This window comes from Triturus cristatus, chromosome 7, assembly GCF_964204655.1.
Source record: "Triturus cristatus chromosome 7, aTriCri1.1, whole genome shotgun sequence".
Taxonomy (NCBI): domain Eukaryota; kingdom Metazoa; phylum Chordata; class Amphibia; order Caudata; family Salamandridae; genus Triturus; species Triturus cristatus.
Genome location: NC_140590.1, coordinates 333096182 through 333111620, shown reverse-complemented (window position 1 = coordinate 333111620; position 15439 = coordinate 333096182). Strand labels below are relative to the sequence as shown.

Sequence of the window (15439 nt, the reverse complement as noted above, 5' to 3'; positions counted from 1 at the left end):
ACTTGGTCTCAGAGTCCAGAGGGACTCCAACGATGGTGGCACATTGTTCTAGAGCCTAGAAGGCTCCAACATCGGGGGCATTATTTCCTCAGAGCCCAGAGAGGCTCCAACGTGGGTGATAATTGTTCTAAAGGCATCGAGGTGCCCAGGCCCCAGTCCCCACAGCTGCCCAGCACATAGTGGGCAGCTGCAACGTTAAGGTTGTGTCCAGTGCTCCTTCACGCTTTGGCCTGCGCAGCCCCGCCCTGACTCTGTGGACAAAGGGCGTGCAAGCCCCTGAAAGGCCAAGTTGGCCTGGGGACAGTTTTCTTGTGTCGTGCCCTCCCCTAGGGTACATGGTTATGTTTACCGGTGTACTTTTGCGCAATGTGCCTTTCCTTTATGCTATATTTATTGCTAACTGTGCCTATGCGTAGGAGAGGGTTTTTCCTAGTATAGGTTACAACTAGTAAGTTCATGGTTCCCTGCGTAATATTTTCCTAAGGTGGTTAGGGTTGCGTAGGTGGTACCTACCTGTTACCAGTGGTTACTGGTTGTGCGCTACATTTTCTAATTGGTGCTACAGTGATTGTATGTGCTATGTTCTAAAAGTGTTATTCCTACCAAGTGTTAGTTCTAAAAGTGCTTATTCCTGACAGTGGTCCATGAGGCCCTGTCCCATGTAGATAATCCCCCTGTAAATTCTGCCCGTGCCAGTTGGCACAGTGTAAATTGTGTGAATATTATCTAATGTGTTTTGGTATAATACAAAGGCTATTTTCATATAATACCTTGTGTGGAGTTTCTTTTGTGGTGGGCCCTGGGTGTTGTTGCTGGGTGTGCGCGCAAACGCTTTACACATTGCCTCCGGGATAAGCCTGACTGCTCGTGCCAAGCTACCAAGGTGGTGAGCAGGGGTTATCTTTTGCGTGTAACTCCCCAGCCCTGACTAGAGTGGTGGTTTCTGCCTGGCTTTGGCGCAAGCCCTAGCCAACCAGAAATCCCATTTCTAACATTGGTGATCAGCGGTGGGATAGGACTTGCGTTTGCGCTGTACCGCAGCAGCAACTGGCTGCACTACAAAACTCTGCATTTTAGATAATCACATGTTGGGGATTATTGTTCTGAGTTTTTTAATTCTTCTCCTAAAAAGTGTCATTTGAAAATTGTGTACTCTTGCTTCAGCTCAGACGCCTAGGTCTCTTGTGTTGCACCTGTGTTTTAAAAACCTTACCAGAATGGAACCTACCTTTAGTGCTTATAATCTGTTGGAATACAGTATGTGGGAATTAAGGGTTTCTGTGAGGAGAGAAGCTTAGCAGTGGGTGAGGAAGACACTCGGCTATCCCTTAGGACAGCCCTGCTACACTGGCAACAGGATAGATGGAGACAGATAGGCAGGGACCAGGCCGCACTCCAAGAGGTTGGTGGGTCTGAGGGTGACCCTGAGGAGTCTGAAGAGGAGGAAGAGGATGACCGGACAGGGACGCCAGTAGATAGTGAGGACCCCATAGGTAGGCAGTCCCTTGCTGGGTCCAGTGTCAGGGGCAGCGCCCCACCCCTTTCCCTATCCCCAGAGGAGTGGGTAGATAGGAGGGAAGAAAGGGAGCATCAGCTGGCATTGGAGAAGCTCAGGTTAGAGCATGCCAAGGCGATAGCGCAGCTGAATGTGGAGGAGAAAAAATTGGAGACCGAGAGGGTCTTGGCGCAGGAGAGGATGGCGGAGGCTGAGAGGGCCTTTGCCAGGGAGAAATTAGCTTTGGAGGGTAAGTTGTCCCCAAAGCGCAGTTGTAGTTGTCTGGATTCCCCAGGGAGGGTAGAGTCCAGTGGTGGCAGCGATATGGAGTCCAGTGCAGGATATCCCATTCCCAGTTCCCCGAGTATGGTACCTTGTTCCCGAGAGGAGGAGTCTAGGTTGAAGTTCAGGGGCAGTAGGAAACTGTCTCACCAGTCTTGGGAGGAGTTTGTGGAGGAATGTAATGATGCACTGGACGATTGGGTACAGCTTGACCCGGAATCTGACTTTGGTGAACTGTGCAATATGATTCTCAAAGAGCAAATGTTCAGTACTGGTTGTGGGCCGGAGTTGCGCCAACACCTGTTGGGGTTGAAAGACTGTGATCCTTGGGAGCATGCAGAAGAAGCAGACCGTTGGGAAAGTGCCCAAGGTTCTGATGAGGCATGGGAGAGTACTTCCAACAGTAGTGGCTCAGGTATCTTCCCGTCCTTTATTGGGGAAGAGGTTCAGAGTAGCTCAGCTAGGTCCCAGAGTAGTGAGAGGGGTGTAGGGGCTCACGGCCTATATCAGTGGAGTAGGAGTGAGTGTGTGACTTCGAGTCCCCAGATGCCCGAAACCCAGTCTCAGAGCCTGGATGGTTTCTTCAGGGAACAACAGGTTGGGGGCCTAGGCTGTCCTGTTAGTCCATTTGAGGAGGATCACCTAGTGTATGGAGAACCTGGAGCATCTGTAAGTAGAGCTCCAGTGGTTCTGGTGTCTGGCAGTGCCACTCCAGTAGGGAGGGTACAGAAGTCCAGCGGGAGGGGTGTTCCCCGGTGGAGGAGCCAGTGGGTCAGGGACCAGCCGGGAGGGCTGAGTCTCCTAGAGGTGACCATGGTGACCACACGTCTGTCCTGGGTGATCTTCACGCACTGTCAGGTGGACAGGGGACGGGAGATCTGCGCCAGGCAGACTGTCACGCAACATATGAGGCATATGTTACCCTCGGGAGGATGGTGTGTAAGTCCCCAGAAGTCCTGGAGTGCCAGGCAAGTACTCAGCCAAATGGTTTAGACCCCTGGTTGGGAGGCCAGGTTCAGGATCAGCCTGACCTGGAGGGAAGGACGACTGTAAGCAGTGTCCTGACCGGTGTAGCTGCTAGGGGCACCACTCCAGTTGGGAGGGTGCCGGACTCTGGAAGGGGGTACAGAGGGAGGGAGTCCTCACCTCTGACCCCCGTGCAACCTAAGGGGTTAAACCCTAGGTTGGGAGACCAGTTCTCAGGGAGAGGTCCTGAGCTGGTGGGTGAATTGCGTTACGAGGTCGCCTCTCAGCGGAAGAGAGGACGGAACCCTAGAAGAAGAGGTAGGGGGAGGAGAGCCTCGCCCGTGACTTTTGGTCAGCTTCAGGGTACAGACCCTAGGCTGGAGGATCAGTGGCAGTTTAGAACTGCCCTGATGAGGGGTAGAGTGGAGAATGGTTGCTATGTGCCAGGGGTTACTACCCCCCACTCTGTGGTTAGGCAAGGACCAGTGGCACCTGGATGGCCTAGGGCCTGGTCCTGGCCGCGGACAGCTGAGGAGTACCAGTGGGGTAGCCCAGTTAGTGCGCCGAGTTTTTTCAGAGGGAACCACGTGAGTTCAGAGTGGCGTAAAACCGGAGAGTGTCCCTGCCGTTGCGGGCCTGCGTCCGTGTTTTATCGACCCAAGCAGGGAAGACCATCACGGTGGTGATTGGTCTACCCTGCGTTTTGGCTGGAAGGGGGTTGTGTTGGACTTGGCCCTTCTGGCAGGTTCACCCCTGAAACTTTTTGCTTTTAATTATGACCTGGTGTTAGTGATTTTTGGCTTCTGCGCACTTTACCACTGTGTCCCAGGGTAAAGTGCGTGCGTGTAGTGAGGTTGGCCTGCCCTCACATAGGAATGCATGGGGGAATGTATGTGTCCCTGGTAGTTCCTGATGCGTGGGGAGTGCAGGTGCGAGTTTGGTATGTGCGGACTAGTGTGATGAAATGCTGCGTGACGATGTGTGCGGCGCTACTGTAGCTAGTGTGGAAGTGCCACTTCTAGACGCTGGCATAAATGTGCAGTGACTGCCAGGCGCGTGATTGGCTGGCTGAGGTCATGTGATGGGCTAGGAAATCCCCAGAGTCAGGAGGAGTCACCCAGTGGTGAATGGGGAGATCAGAAGCCAGATGGGTGGGAGGAGTACACCCAGGACCTGAATAGGGCTGGGCTTTCCCCACACAATGCTGGCTCCGCCCCCTGTGGTGCGACTGATGACCCTGGCCTGTCCTGTGAATAGGGAGAGGGGCTGAGCAAAACAAAGTGCTCAAGAACCAGTTGCATCTGGTTCGCCCCTCCCCTGCACCTTGAAACAAAGGTAAACCTGTGTATAAAATGGGGCTATGACCCCAAGTAAAATGTTCTTTTGCTGATCCTAATTTGAGGGGGGCCTGCTGCTGGGCGCCAGGAGACACCGCCACTGGGGACTGCCTCCCTGCTGGAGGGTCCTGTGAGCTGGCCCCTGCGCCCAGTCTTTGCCCCCCTGCCTCTGAAGACTTTTACAGAATACTTTCCCTGGACTTTGCCTGGCTGGGGAGAGCTTCCCACTTTTGATCCTGGACTGTGGACATTTGCTTTTGTTCACTAGAACAAAGAGAGTGCCAATGCTGCACTGAAATTTCAAGAAAAGTTTTTAAACATGAACTGAATTAAACACGTCCATTACTACCCATTTTTTTGGGTTGATTTTAATCAAAAATATTTTTGCAAATTCAACATTTATTTTTAGTTGTTCTGACAGATGATTGGCCAAGGGCGAAGATAGGTCAAAAAAGGTCCTTTTTTGACCTATCTTCGCCCTTGGCCAATCATCTGTCAGAACAACTAAAAATAAATGTTTAGAAGTACTGCAAATGCTAGTTGTTGATGGCCTTATGTTTCTTGTACATACAATTGTAAATTGTCTGTTTTATAGTGTTTAGTTAGTATCTTTTTGTACATATTTGTGGTGTTCTGAGTGTTGTTGTTGTCTGAGTGATTGTGGTACGCTAGTGGTGACGTCATTTATATGTGTTAATGTAATGTACATATTTGTAAAAATCTGTTGCTTTTTGATTGTTTAAACGCTTTAATCACTTCTATATAACCGTGCAAAATAATAAGAAAATTTGCAAAAATATTTTTGATTAAAATCAACCCAAAAAAATGGGTAGTAATGGACGTGTTTAATTCAGTTCATGTTTAAAAACTTTTCTTGAAATTTCAGTGCAGCATTGGCACTCTCTTTGTTTTGTTCAGTCTATATGACTTGGCCTTGCTGCCATCGAGTCAAAACCCAAGTGTGTTTTGCTATTTGTTCACTAGAAGGCGCTTTGCTCAGCGCTGGGCTCCGTGAGCAGTTGGGAACTCCCCGAGGTGTGGAGGATTCCCCCGTGCTCCGAGGAGTCACGGGTGCCCACCCCGCTTATTTCTTTATTTACGGAGCGGAATCCCACCCCGCTCTGCCCTGTTAATTGCCAGAGGGAGCCTACCAGTCGTGTGCCCACTTTATCCTATTTTGCTGGCGGGAGCCCACCCGCTTGGTAATTGTACTTACAAGGGAGCCTACCCCTCCTTTACCGTCTCACCGCCGCAACCCGGCGACCAGGAAGCCAGGCAGCCTCGGGAACGACGGGGGCGTGGTTTAGACAGGAAGCAGACGGGAGCCTACGCTGCGCTCTTGCGAACAGAAGAAGGCCGGGAGAGTGAGGACGGCGGCGGAGGCTCCCCGCGCAGGGCTCCCTTGTGTGGAGAGAGCCCTGCAGGTCTTCAAGAAGAGAGAAGACCCAACCGGAGGAGTCTCCGCGTCAGTCCGGTGAGTGGGGCCTCGGGTCAGACCGGAGGAGGGGGGGCGTGTGAAGGGCCTTGCCGGTGCCTCCCCCCCTTGCAACTCCAACGACGGGGCCAGCCTTGGTTGTGTCAGAGCACTAGTGCGCTCCCACGTTATTCGGGGGCATTTCTTTAGTGATTTTGAGCCCACGAGGCTCCAACGTTGTGCGATGGCATTTCTCTGGTGCTACGAGCGGCCCCGGAAGGCAGCGGGCCGCTCCAACGTGAGTGGGGGCATATTTGTTTTAGAGCCAGAAAAGGCTCCAACAACGGGGCACAGTGGTTCACAGAGCCCTGTGAGGCTCTAAGTGCTTTGCTGACTTGGTCTCAGAGTCCAGAGGGACTCCAACGACTGGGGCACATTGTTCTAGAGCCTAGAAGGCTCCAACGTTGGGGGCATTATTTCCTCAGAGCCCAGAGAGACTCCAACGTGGGTGATAATTGTTCTAAAGGCATCGAGGTGCCCAGGTCCCAGTCCCCACAGCTGCCCAGCACTTAGTGGGCAGCTACAACGTTTAGGTTGTGTCCAGTGTTCCTTCTGCTTTGGCCTGCGCAGTCCCGCCCTGACTCTGTGGACAAAGGGCGTGTGAGCCCCTGAAACGCCAAGTTGGCCTGGGGACAGTTTTCTTGTGTCGTGCCCTCCCCTAGGGTACATGGTTATGTTTACCGGTGTACTTTTGCGCAATGTGCCTTTCCTATATGCTATGTTTATTGCTAACTGTGCCTATGCGTAGGAGAGGGTTTTTCCTAGTATAGGTTACAACTAGTAAGTTCATGGTTCCCTGCGTAATATTTTCCTAAGGTGGTTAGGGTTGCGTAGGTGGTACTTACCTGTTACCAGTGGTTACTGGTTGTGCGCTACATTTTCTAATTGGTGCTACAGTGATTGTATGTGCTATGTTCTAAAAGTGTTATTCCTACCAAGTGTTAGTTCTAAAAGTGCTTATTCCTGACAGTGGTCCATGAGGCCCTGTCCCATGTAGATAATCCCCCTGTAAATTCTGCCCGTGCCAGTTGGCACACTGTAAATTGTGTGAATATTATCTAATGTGGGTATAATACAAAGGCTATTTTTATATAATACCTTGTGTGGAGTTTCTTTTGTGGTGGGCCCTGGGTGTTGTTGCTGGGTGTGCGCGCAAACGCTTTACACATTGCCTCCGGGATAAGCCTGACTGCTCGTGCCAAGCTACCAAGGGGGTGAGCAGGGGTTATCTTTGGCGTGTAACTCCCCAGCCCTGACTAGAGTGGTGGTTTCTGCCTGGCTCTGGCGCAAGCCCTAGCCAATCAGAAATCCCATTTCTAACAACTACCATGCCATGCATACTTCACATTACCCCACTCCACTCAACCCGGCACCACAACACGCCACTGCACTCTACTCCTTACCACTCCACACTACGCCACACCACTTCACACTGAGTCACTGCACTGTACTCTACAACACTCCACTTTACTCTATGCCAATGCAATCTATCCCACACTACTCTAATAAGCACCACTGCACTCTTCCCAACTGCACTCTGTACAATTTTGCGCAACTTCACTTTATGCAGCCTTACTCTGCAACACTGCACTCTACACCACTGCATTTTACGCTACTCTGTTCTACTCTGCGTCATTGCACTCTACGCCACTCTATTCTTCTATGAGCCACTGTACTTTATGCCACTGCTTTCTATACCACTCTACTCTACACCACTGAACTCTATGCCACTGAACTCTAAGCCACTGCACTCTATGCCACTGCACTCTATGCCACTGCACTCTACACCACTGACCTCTAAGCCACTCTAATCTACACTGCACCACTGCCCTCTATGACACTCTACTCTATACCACTGCACTCTACGCCACTTCACTCGTCTCTGAAACAATCTACTCTGCCACTGCAGAGCACTCTGTGCCACTCTACACCACTTCACCCCACACCACATCACTCCACTCTATTCTAGTTCACTCTATGCCAATGCACTCTACCCCACTTTATTCAAAACCAATGCACTCTACACCACTGCAATCTATACCAATCTACTATGCACCACTGCACTGTACGCCATTATACTCTACTCTATGCCACTGTAGTCTATGCCACTTTACGCTACACCGTTGCACTCTTTGCCACATTACTCTTCACCCCTGTACGCCACTGCACTCTACACCACTCTACTCTCCACCACTGCACTCTATGACACTCTACTCTGCAGCACTGCATTCTCTGCCACTCTGCTATGTGCCACTCTACTCTGCACCACTCTACACTAATCTTCTGCACTCTACGTCAATGCACTCCTGTACTCTGCATCACTCTGCTGTAAGCCAGTGCACTCTGCCCCTACTCTATTTTGTACCACTTTACTCTACACCACTCCACTCTACACCACTCCACACCACTCCACTCTGCAACACTGCACTCTACGCCACTACTCTATACCACTCCACTCTATCATGCATCACTCCACTCTACAACACTTCATTCTACTCTGAAACAATCTACTCTACGCCACTGCAATCTATGCCACTGCCCTTTACACCACTCTACTCAGCTTTGTGCTACTCCACACCACTCCAATCAACACTGCACCACTCTACTCTACACCACTGTGCTCTAAGTTGCTACTCTGCACTACACTCTATCCTGCACCACTATACTCTAACCTGCATCATGCCACTCCACTCCACTCTACAACAGTCCACGCCATTGCACTCTACACCGCTCTGCGCCACTCCACTCTATGCTGCGCCACTCTACACCACTGCACTCTGCCCTACGCCACTCTGCTCTAAACCACTGTACTCTATGCCAATTCACTCTACTCTACAACACTGGTGTATCCACCTCTCTACTCTACATTGCTCCACTCTGCAGCGCTCCACTATGCCAATGTACTCTATGCCAATCCACTCTAAGCGACTATAATCAACACTGCACCACTACACTGTATGACGCTCTGCTCTATACCACTACATTCTAACCACTTCAGTCTACTCTGAAACAAACTACTCTATGCCACTGCAGTTTACGCCACTCTATGCCAATCCACTCTATCCAACTCAACACTACGCCACTCAATGTTTTGCCACTGCACTCTATACAAATGATCTCTACACGCTTTACTCAAAACCAATAAACTCTACACCGCTGCACTCTATACCAATCTACTCTGCACCACTGCATTGTGTGCCATTATATTGTACCTCACTGCACTCTACGCCACTCTACACCATTGCACTCTGTCACTTTACTCTGCACCCCTCTACGCCACAGCACTCTTTACCAATGCACTCAACCCCACTGCACTGTACGACACAACACTCTCCAGCACTACATTCTCTGCCACTGAACTCTATGCCACTCGACTCTGTGACATTTTACTCTATGCCACTGCACTCTACTCTGTACCACTCTACTACACTCTACACCAATGCACTCCACGTCACTCTTATCTACTGTGCACTACTGCACTCTATGACACTGCACTCTACACCACTCTAGTTTAGGCCATTCCACTCTGCACCACTGCACTCTGCACCACTACTCTATACTACTTCACTCTACACTGCACCACTCCACTCCACTCCACACCACTTCACTCTACTCTACAACAATCTACTCTATGCCACTGCACTCTACACCACTCTACTTTACTTTGTGCCACTCCACTCTACAATCTCTCTACTCTGCACCACTCTACTCTGAAACGATCTGCGACCCTGCACTCTGACACTTTCCTCTGCATTACTACACTCTATGCCACTGCCCTTTACACTGCACCACTCAGCTCTACGCAACTCTACTGCACTCAATGCTACTGCACTCTAGGCCACTGCACTCTATACCACTACATTCTACACCACTGTACTCTACACCTATGCACTCTACCTTGCGCCACTCCACTCTATGCCACTTCACTCTACGCCACTCTACTACACTCTGCGTGGTTGAGAAAAAGCAACACGGGGTCACAGGTGTGAGATCAAACTGGTGAAAGAGAGCAACATGGACCCAGCGGAGGAACAAGGCAAATGCAGGAGTGGGAAGAAGAACAGAGGAGAGAGACAATATAATGGAGGGGGAGAGCAGCACATGAGGGGACAGCTGGAAAACATGCGCACTCTCATAGAGTGCTTAAAGAAAAGAAAAAAGCAGCTCCTGAAAAAGTAACAGTGGAAAGAGATAGTAATTTGTCCAAGCTCCAGGAGCTGGACAAACACAACAAAAGCAAGGGAAGCCCCCACAGCTACTGAATAAAAGCAAGCAAATGAGAGTGACAAAGAATCCACCCAATGGTAAGCAATGAATGGGCTCTAAGACCACTGTAAGATCACAAGATGTCTTGCAACAGATAACGTATGTACTGTCTTAGGCAAGACCTAAAAAAGGATATTTACCTTTAATATAGAAAAGGCATGCCACCTATGTATAAAATGTGAAATTTCAGTGACTCAGTGAAAACCTAAAATTAAGAAGGTCATCAGGACAAGTACTATCATTAATACAAATAACAACAATAAAGATGTGCTTAAAAAAAACTATTATAAGAAGTTAGGGAGAACACAAATCAAAGCTGTCTACTCACTGTTAAGTATTTGATGTCCAATTCTAGCTTGTGCTCCAGCTGAGCCAGTAGTTCTGAATGGAAAAGTTTCAGCTGCAATAGGGTGAAACAAATAAAAAAAAGTATTACTTTATATAGAGAAACTATTCCTTTTGTTATAAAGCTTCTTAAGCCCTTAGTTTTATAAGTCAACTGGCCTGTTGGGTGATTTGGAGATGTTAGGCGCGATACAGTAGTGACTTTAGTCTTGCCTTCCCGGACTTTCAGAGCAACTGGCCTGTTGGGAAATCCCCATGGGTCAGTTATTAATCGTTCTGTATTTTCCCCCCATTATCAACATATGCCACTCTTCATCATCAGCTGTTGACAGTATTACTGTCCAGGGTTCTGTAGTTCATGTTCAAACCTGAACACACTTTCTAGTTAGGATTGACACCATCAACTTCATAATAATGTATATGTACGAGTTTGTCTTATTTCAAAATACACCATTTCTAGAGTTTCAATGAAAGGCTTCACGAATAGTTAATGCTTATTTTTTTATTTTAACAAATTTGTGATTTGTGCGATACAGATCTTGCTAAAATATTGCTCAGTTATTTTCCGCAGACCATTTACTTGTTGATGAAAAGCAAACCTTTCTATCATTAGGAAGTAACATTGACTCCTAAGTAACTGTAATAACATTCAAATGACCAATTGTAACTTTTGAAAAAAAAAATTTAAATTAATTCGTAATACAAATGATTTTTAACTCTCTTCAGAAAATGAGCCTGTATATTAAAAAAATACCTACATAAAAAATGCTAACATGAAATGTGTACATTGTAAAAATGTAGGGTTTTCCTGTTATGTAGACACATGTAAGAAGAGCTATGTGAGAGCTAAGGCGGAAAATCCAGTTTTAATTTCATTTTTGGAATATGTAAAAAACATTTGATTAAATAAAAAAAAAACTTCAGATATTAGTATACTTTTCCTTTAAGCAGAATTTCTTTTATGGCGAAGGAAATCTTTAATCTGCGTGATTTATAGTGCTACAGTGTAGCTGCTTGAAGCCATTACATTTGCATCAGGCATGCGGTTTTACTGCCAACAACTGTATGTATGGTTCACACACAATAATGTGTGGAAATTGGACTTTGGCTCATATTTACAATTTGAGCCCCACACATGTGCAATCTTTATGTCCATCGCGTCAGAATTACAAGAAATAAGGCGCCTCATTTGTACTTTTCTTGCAGTTGATACATTTTGAATTACTTGTCAAGTTCATTTAGAAGTATTTACATTTTGTTGCGTTAGAAAACATTTGAAACTTCCTGTAACCCAGCAAGACTGTCATCGGTTCACATTACAAAATGTCCTTACTTTCAAATCTGAGAAAGAAAAAGTAAACACTAATCTCATTGTTGAAATAAGCAGCAATTTGTCAGAAGGCATTTCCCACCACTTTGTACTCACAGCACATTCCCAAAGAGAAAAACTAAATGTAGAAGCACCTCTAAGGCTCGTTCTGCTTCTGAATTCCTGCAAGGTTATTTTGGGGGCGCTGCAGCACCCCTGCAGCCCTAATACTAGTGCCCCTAAGTACAATTTAAGTATCCTCTCTACACACTTCAGAGAACTACATAAAATGCCCACTGGTGGCTTCCTCTGGAAGCCGCAACAATTAGCCATCAAGAAAGGACTGTCAAACAAGGGCCTAAATCTTCCTGTTCCCCTATAAAAATTACAGTCTTTAGGGTACAGTAAATGCAAAAATATTTTGCCAATTATCTGTTTCCTTTATTAAATAATATCTTAATTTGTGGCTGACTTTCGGAGCACATAACTTGTGTCACCATCTTCAGTTTTCCACCTCAAAGCAATCACTATCCTTCTATCCTACCAGGATCTCCTGTATTGCCCTCGGACCATTTACAGAGTGCAAAAAATTAATGATTTTTCCTTGACGCATTTAATGATAGGTTGTATTATTATCATGTGCAATGGCCGCTATGCAGTGGCAGCGGTACCATGGCATTGATTTAATCAGCCTGGGGCCTGAGAAATATGATCACATTACCTCCATCCTGATTGAACTCCATTGGCTACCCTTTCAGGCATGTACCATGTTCAGTTACATAATTTACAAAGGCATCACAATCCTTTTCATGGATGTACCATGTTCAGTTTACAAAGCCATCACACGTGGTATTCAAGCTTATCTTGTGGATAACCTCACCATCTATGGTGACTCTCTGCACACTCACAGCAGGACATCAGAAGACGTACATCTTTATACTACCTCAGTGCAGTAACAAGACGCTCTACTCTTTGAACCCAGCTACCTCTTCTATGACTCGTTGACTCATTATATGCCTTTGACACTTACAGTGCTTTGCTGCCTTTTGGCTAGGTTGGCACTACATAAAATGCCATGCATATACATATGTACACCAGTCTCTAACGGATGAGTGTCTCAGTTTGCCTTGTCTAGACTAGAAGTTGTCACAGAGAGTAATACAGCTCCGTGGCTGTGTTACCAACTTCCTTCTCTGCCCTCATCACAGTCGCCACCCTTTTAGGGTCCTTATCTGCACTATCCATGCCCTCCTCTATGGGGATTTCATATTTCATTTACAACAAGGATCCAAGAGAACGACTTAAAGTCGCCAACACCAGGTCTTCAGCCCAAAATGAGGCGTACATCAACCCCAGATGTTTATGATTGAATTCACAAGGATGAAACTTCCCTGCGCATCTCTTTCACTCTTCCGAGAATTGACCCCAGAAATCCTTTCAACTTGATGATAAATCTCGATCACTTCCTTAGCCAGAGATAATATTCTACCAAATCAATTACTCTGTCCTCAAAACCTCGACAGCTCTCTCTTCTGATGACAGTTAGTCCCTTGTCCTCAAACGGTTTCAGAGTTAACTGACTCTCTAACTGAGGCCTTCGTGGTGGACACTTGCAAGTTTCAAGTATGAGGTTTTCTGTTCGTCGCCAGAGACGCCAGGCCTGACTTCACACTGCAGTTTTCCACGTAAATCCCCAATGGTAAAGTTTACACCAGCTTGAAACGAAATAGAGGTAAAATAGAGAAACAGCTTTAAAGGCACCAAGCGGACTCTCTTCTTTAGATGGCATGAGGCAGAGCATAAGGCTTCTGTTAGGGAGAGGGCAGGGACAACGCCGAAGGCTGCAATTCTAAACGTGTAAGCTCATCCGGCTAACCATGACTTTTACACATCTGGAGCACAATTATCTTGTGGCGTGGCTAGGACATAGGAAATAGAATTGCTGATGACACTTCAGAACTAAGATTGCTCTAATGTAGGCTTCAGGCTCTAGCTCTAATTAATATTGTTAGGTTACCCGAGGCACAATTCTCCCTCAGATCAACTCAACAGACCTCACATAGTGACTACCTTCAATCTGTAATATTGGCATCCCAGATCCCCAGGATGAAGCAAGAATCCACACTGCCCTCCAGCTGTGGTGCTTACACTGAAGATGCTACACTAACCGTGGTGCCAACCTGGAGACACCTTGGCGTTGGAGAAAAGTACTTGGTGGTCGCTGTGACCCAATGTCTGGTAGAATCAGCCCAGAGGAAGTTAATAGTTAACACGGATGTCCACTCCGATCCACTCTCCACTGTTTAGGACAAGAACTTTTTAGAATCTTACATTCCTATACCTGGTAGGTTTGTGGGAGCCCTCCCAGCCATAGAAGAGCACGCTGCGATATCTACCAAGGCCGCGGGCTTCTGGAAGGCCTATACGCACATCTGCAGAGCACGGAAACTCAAATTGGTTACACGTTCTGCCTACAATGTGAATAATTTTATAATGCCCATTATAAATTGCATTGTCACTTATTTCCCTGGATTCAAATATTTGTTGATACAGTACAGTTCCAGTCAGAGCACCCTGATGACACCCGAGGTGGAGTTCTGGAGGGAATCGAGCTGCATCAGGACACATATGAAGACTTAACGAGGGTTAGTTTAAGGGATTGAAGCACGTGCTGGCTGATCGGAAGCCACAACAATAACACTGGCCAAGGGCCAACAAAAACGGACACCTTTACCTGAAAAGACCTGGACAATAAAATGTGGAAATGACATTGCATTCTGAAAATGTCTAAACCTAGGGGTATGAAATGCTATTTTCGGGTGATGATAGAAGACCACAGTGAAGTGTCCATTGAAGTTTTATTTGTCATAATAAAAGCTTAATGTAAAAAAAAATCATAGTATTTATATAAGCTTTATATAAGCTTGCACCTAAGGCGCGATCTGCAAATATGGTTCGATTAGTAGTGCACGATCATTAATATTAATAATCCACATTTGTAAAGCACGAGCAATCACCCATAAGGGTCTCTAGGCGCTAGGGGCCGTCGGGAAGATTAAGCAAGCTATTGCCCAGAGTCACATGGTGCTGGGTAATCTGGCGCTGGGATCGAACCGTGATCCCCAGATTCCGGAGTCAGTCGCCCTGGCCGCGGCGCCACACCTCTTCCGTGGTATGATGAATGCTTAGTTGACCCACAGAGAATGAAACTTATGACCACATTAGCAGCCTCTTAATCCACTAAACTATTTTACCACCATGGTACTCACCGTTTCTTCCAGCTGTACTTGGATCTGACGATGAACCTCTGCCATTTGGAACAGCGTGTCACCTACAAACAATCACAAAGTATCAGCACTGCTGTGGCTAAACATTCTGGTACTGGCTTTTTATTTACATGTTTTCTTCTGTAAGTCATTTGTGCACTACCCCCTACTTGAAGATATGCAACTTCAGTTCTGGCCTAGAGACAGCCTTTTCTGAGTCACTAGATGCTTGCAATAAAAATCCATACATATATTAATACAGAGGGGGTCTTTAGGTCAGCCTTCTTTATCCATTGGTCTGTTCACCTGTCATTCCCATTTTGCTTCTGCCTGTCAGAGCATATAGCACTGGGTCAGCCCACTTCTGCCATTGACTCTCTTGCACTGTAAGTGATGGCATTTTATATGATCACGTGTGCACATCCTCCTAAAAAGAAGTGCACTTCAGTAGGCCAACACTTTCATTTGACATTACTTTGGCAATGCCTTTTACTTTCCATTCTTTACACTTTTTCATTTTTTAATCACCCTTCTGTATTTAAACTAAGGGCCTGGTTTAGAGTTTGCAGATATATACCTCTTCACAATTGTGGCAGATATCTCTGATTTCTTATAAGTGCATTAGTATCTAAAACACCTGTAAATAAGGCAGACAGGATATCCGTCATATTTGTGATGGAGTATCCACCCGACTAACTG

At 46.9% G+C, this 15439-nt stretch overlaps 1 protein-coding gene across 4 annotated transcripts in view; it reads right to left on the bottom strand.

The window, feature by feature from the left end:
- Positions 1-15439, bottom strand: part of LOC146809607 (BAR/IMD domain-containing adapter protein 2-like) — a 331432-nt gene that overhangs the window by 93415 nt on the left and 222578 nt on the right. For all 4 annotated transcript variants that reach the window (XR_014966465.1, XM_085616451.1, XM_085616452.1 and 1 more), the window contains 2 exons: positions 14744-14805; positions 10149-10220 (listed from right to left, as the gene is read on the bottom strand). Coding sequence is in view for 3 of the 4 variants with exons in the window: in XM_085616451.1 (XP_085472577.1) it covers positions 10149-10220; positions 14744-14805 (134 nt within the window). In the remaining variant the exon portion in view is untranslated. The remainder of the gene's footprint in view (positions 1-10148; positions 10221-14743; positions 14806-15439) is intronic.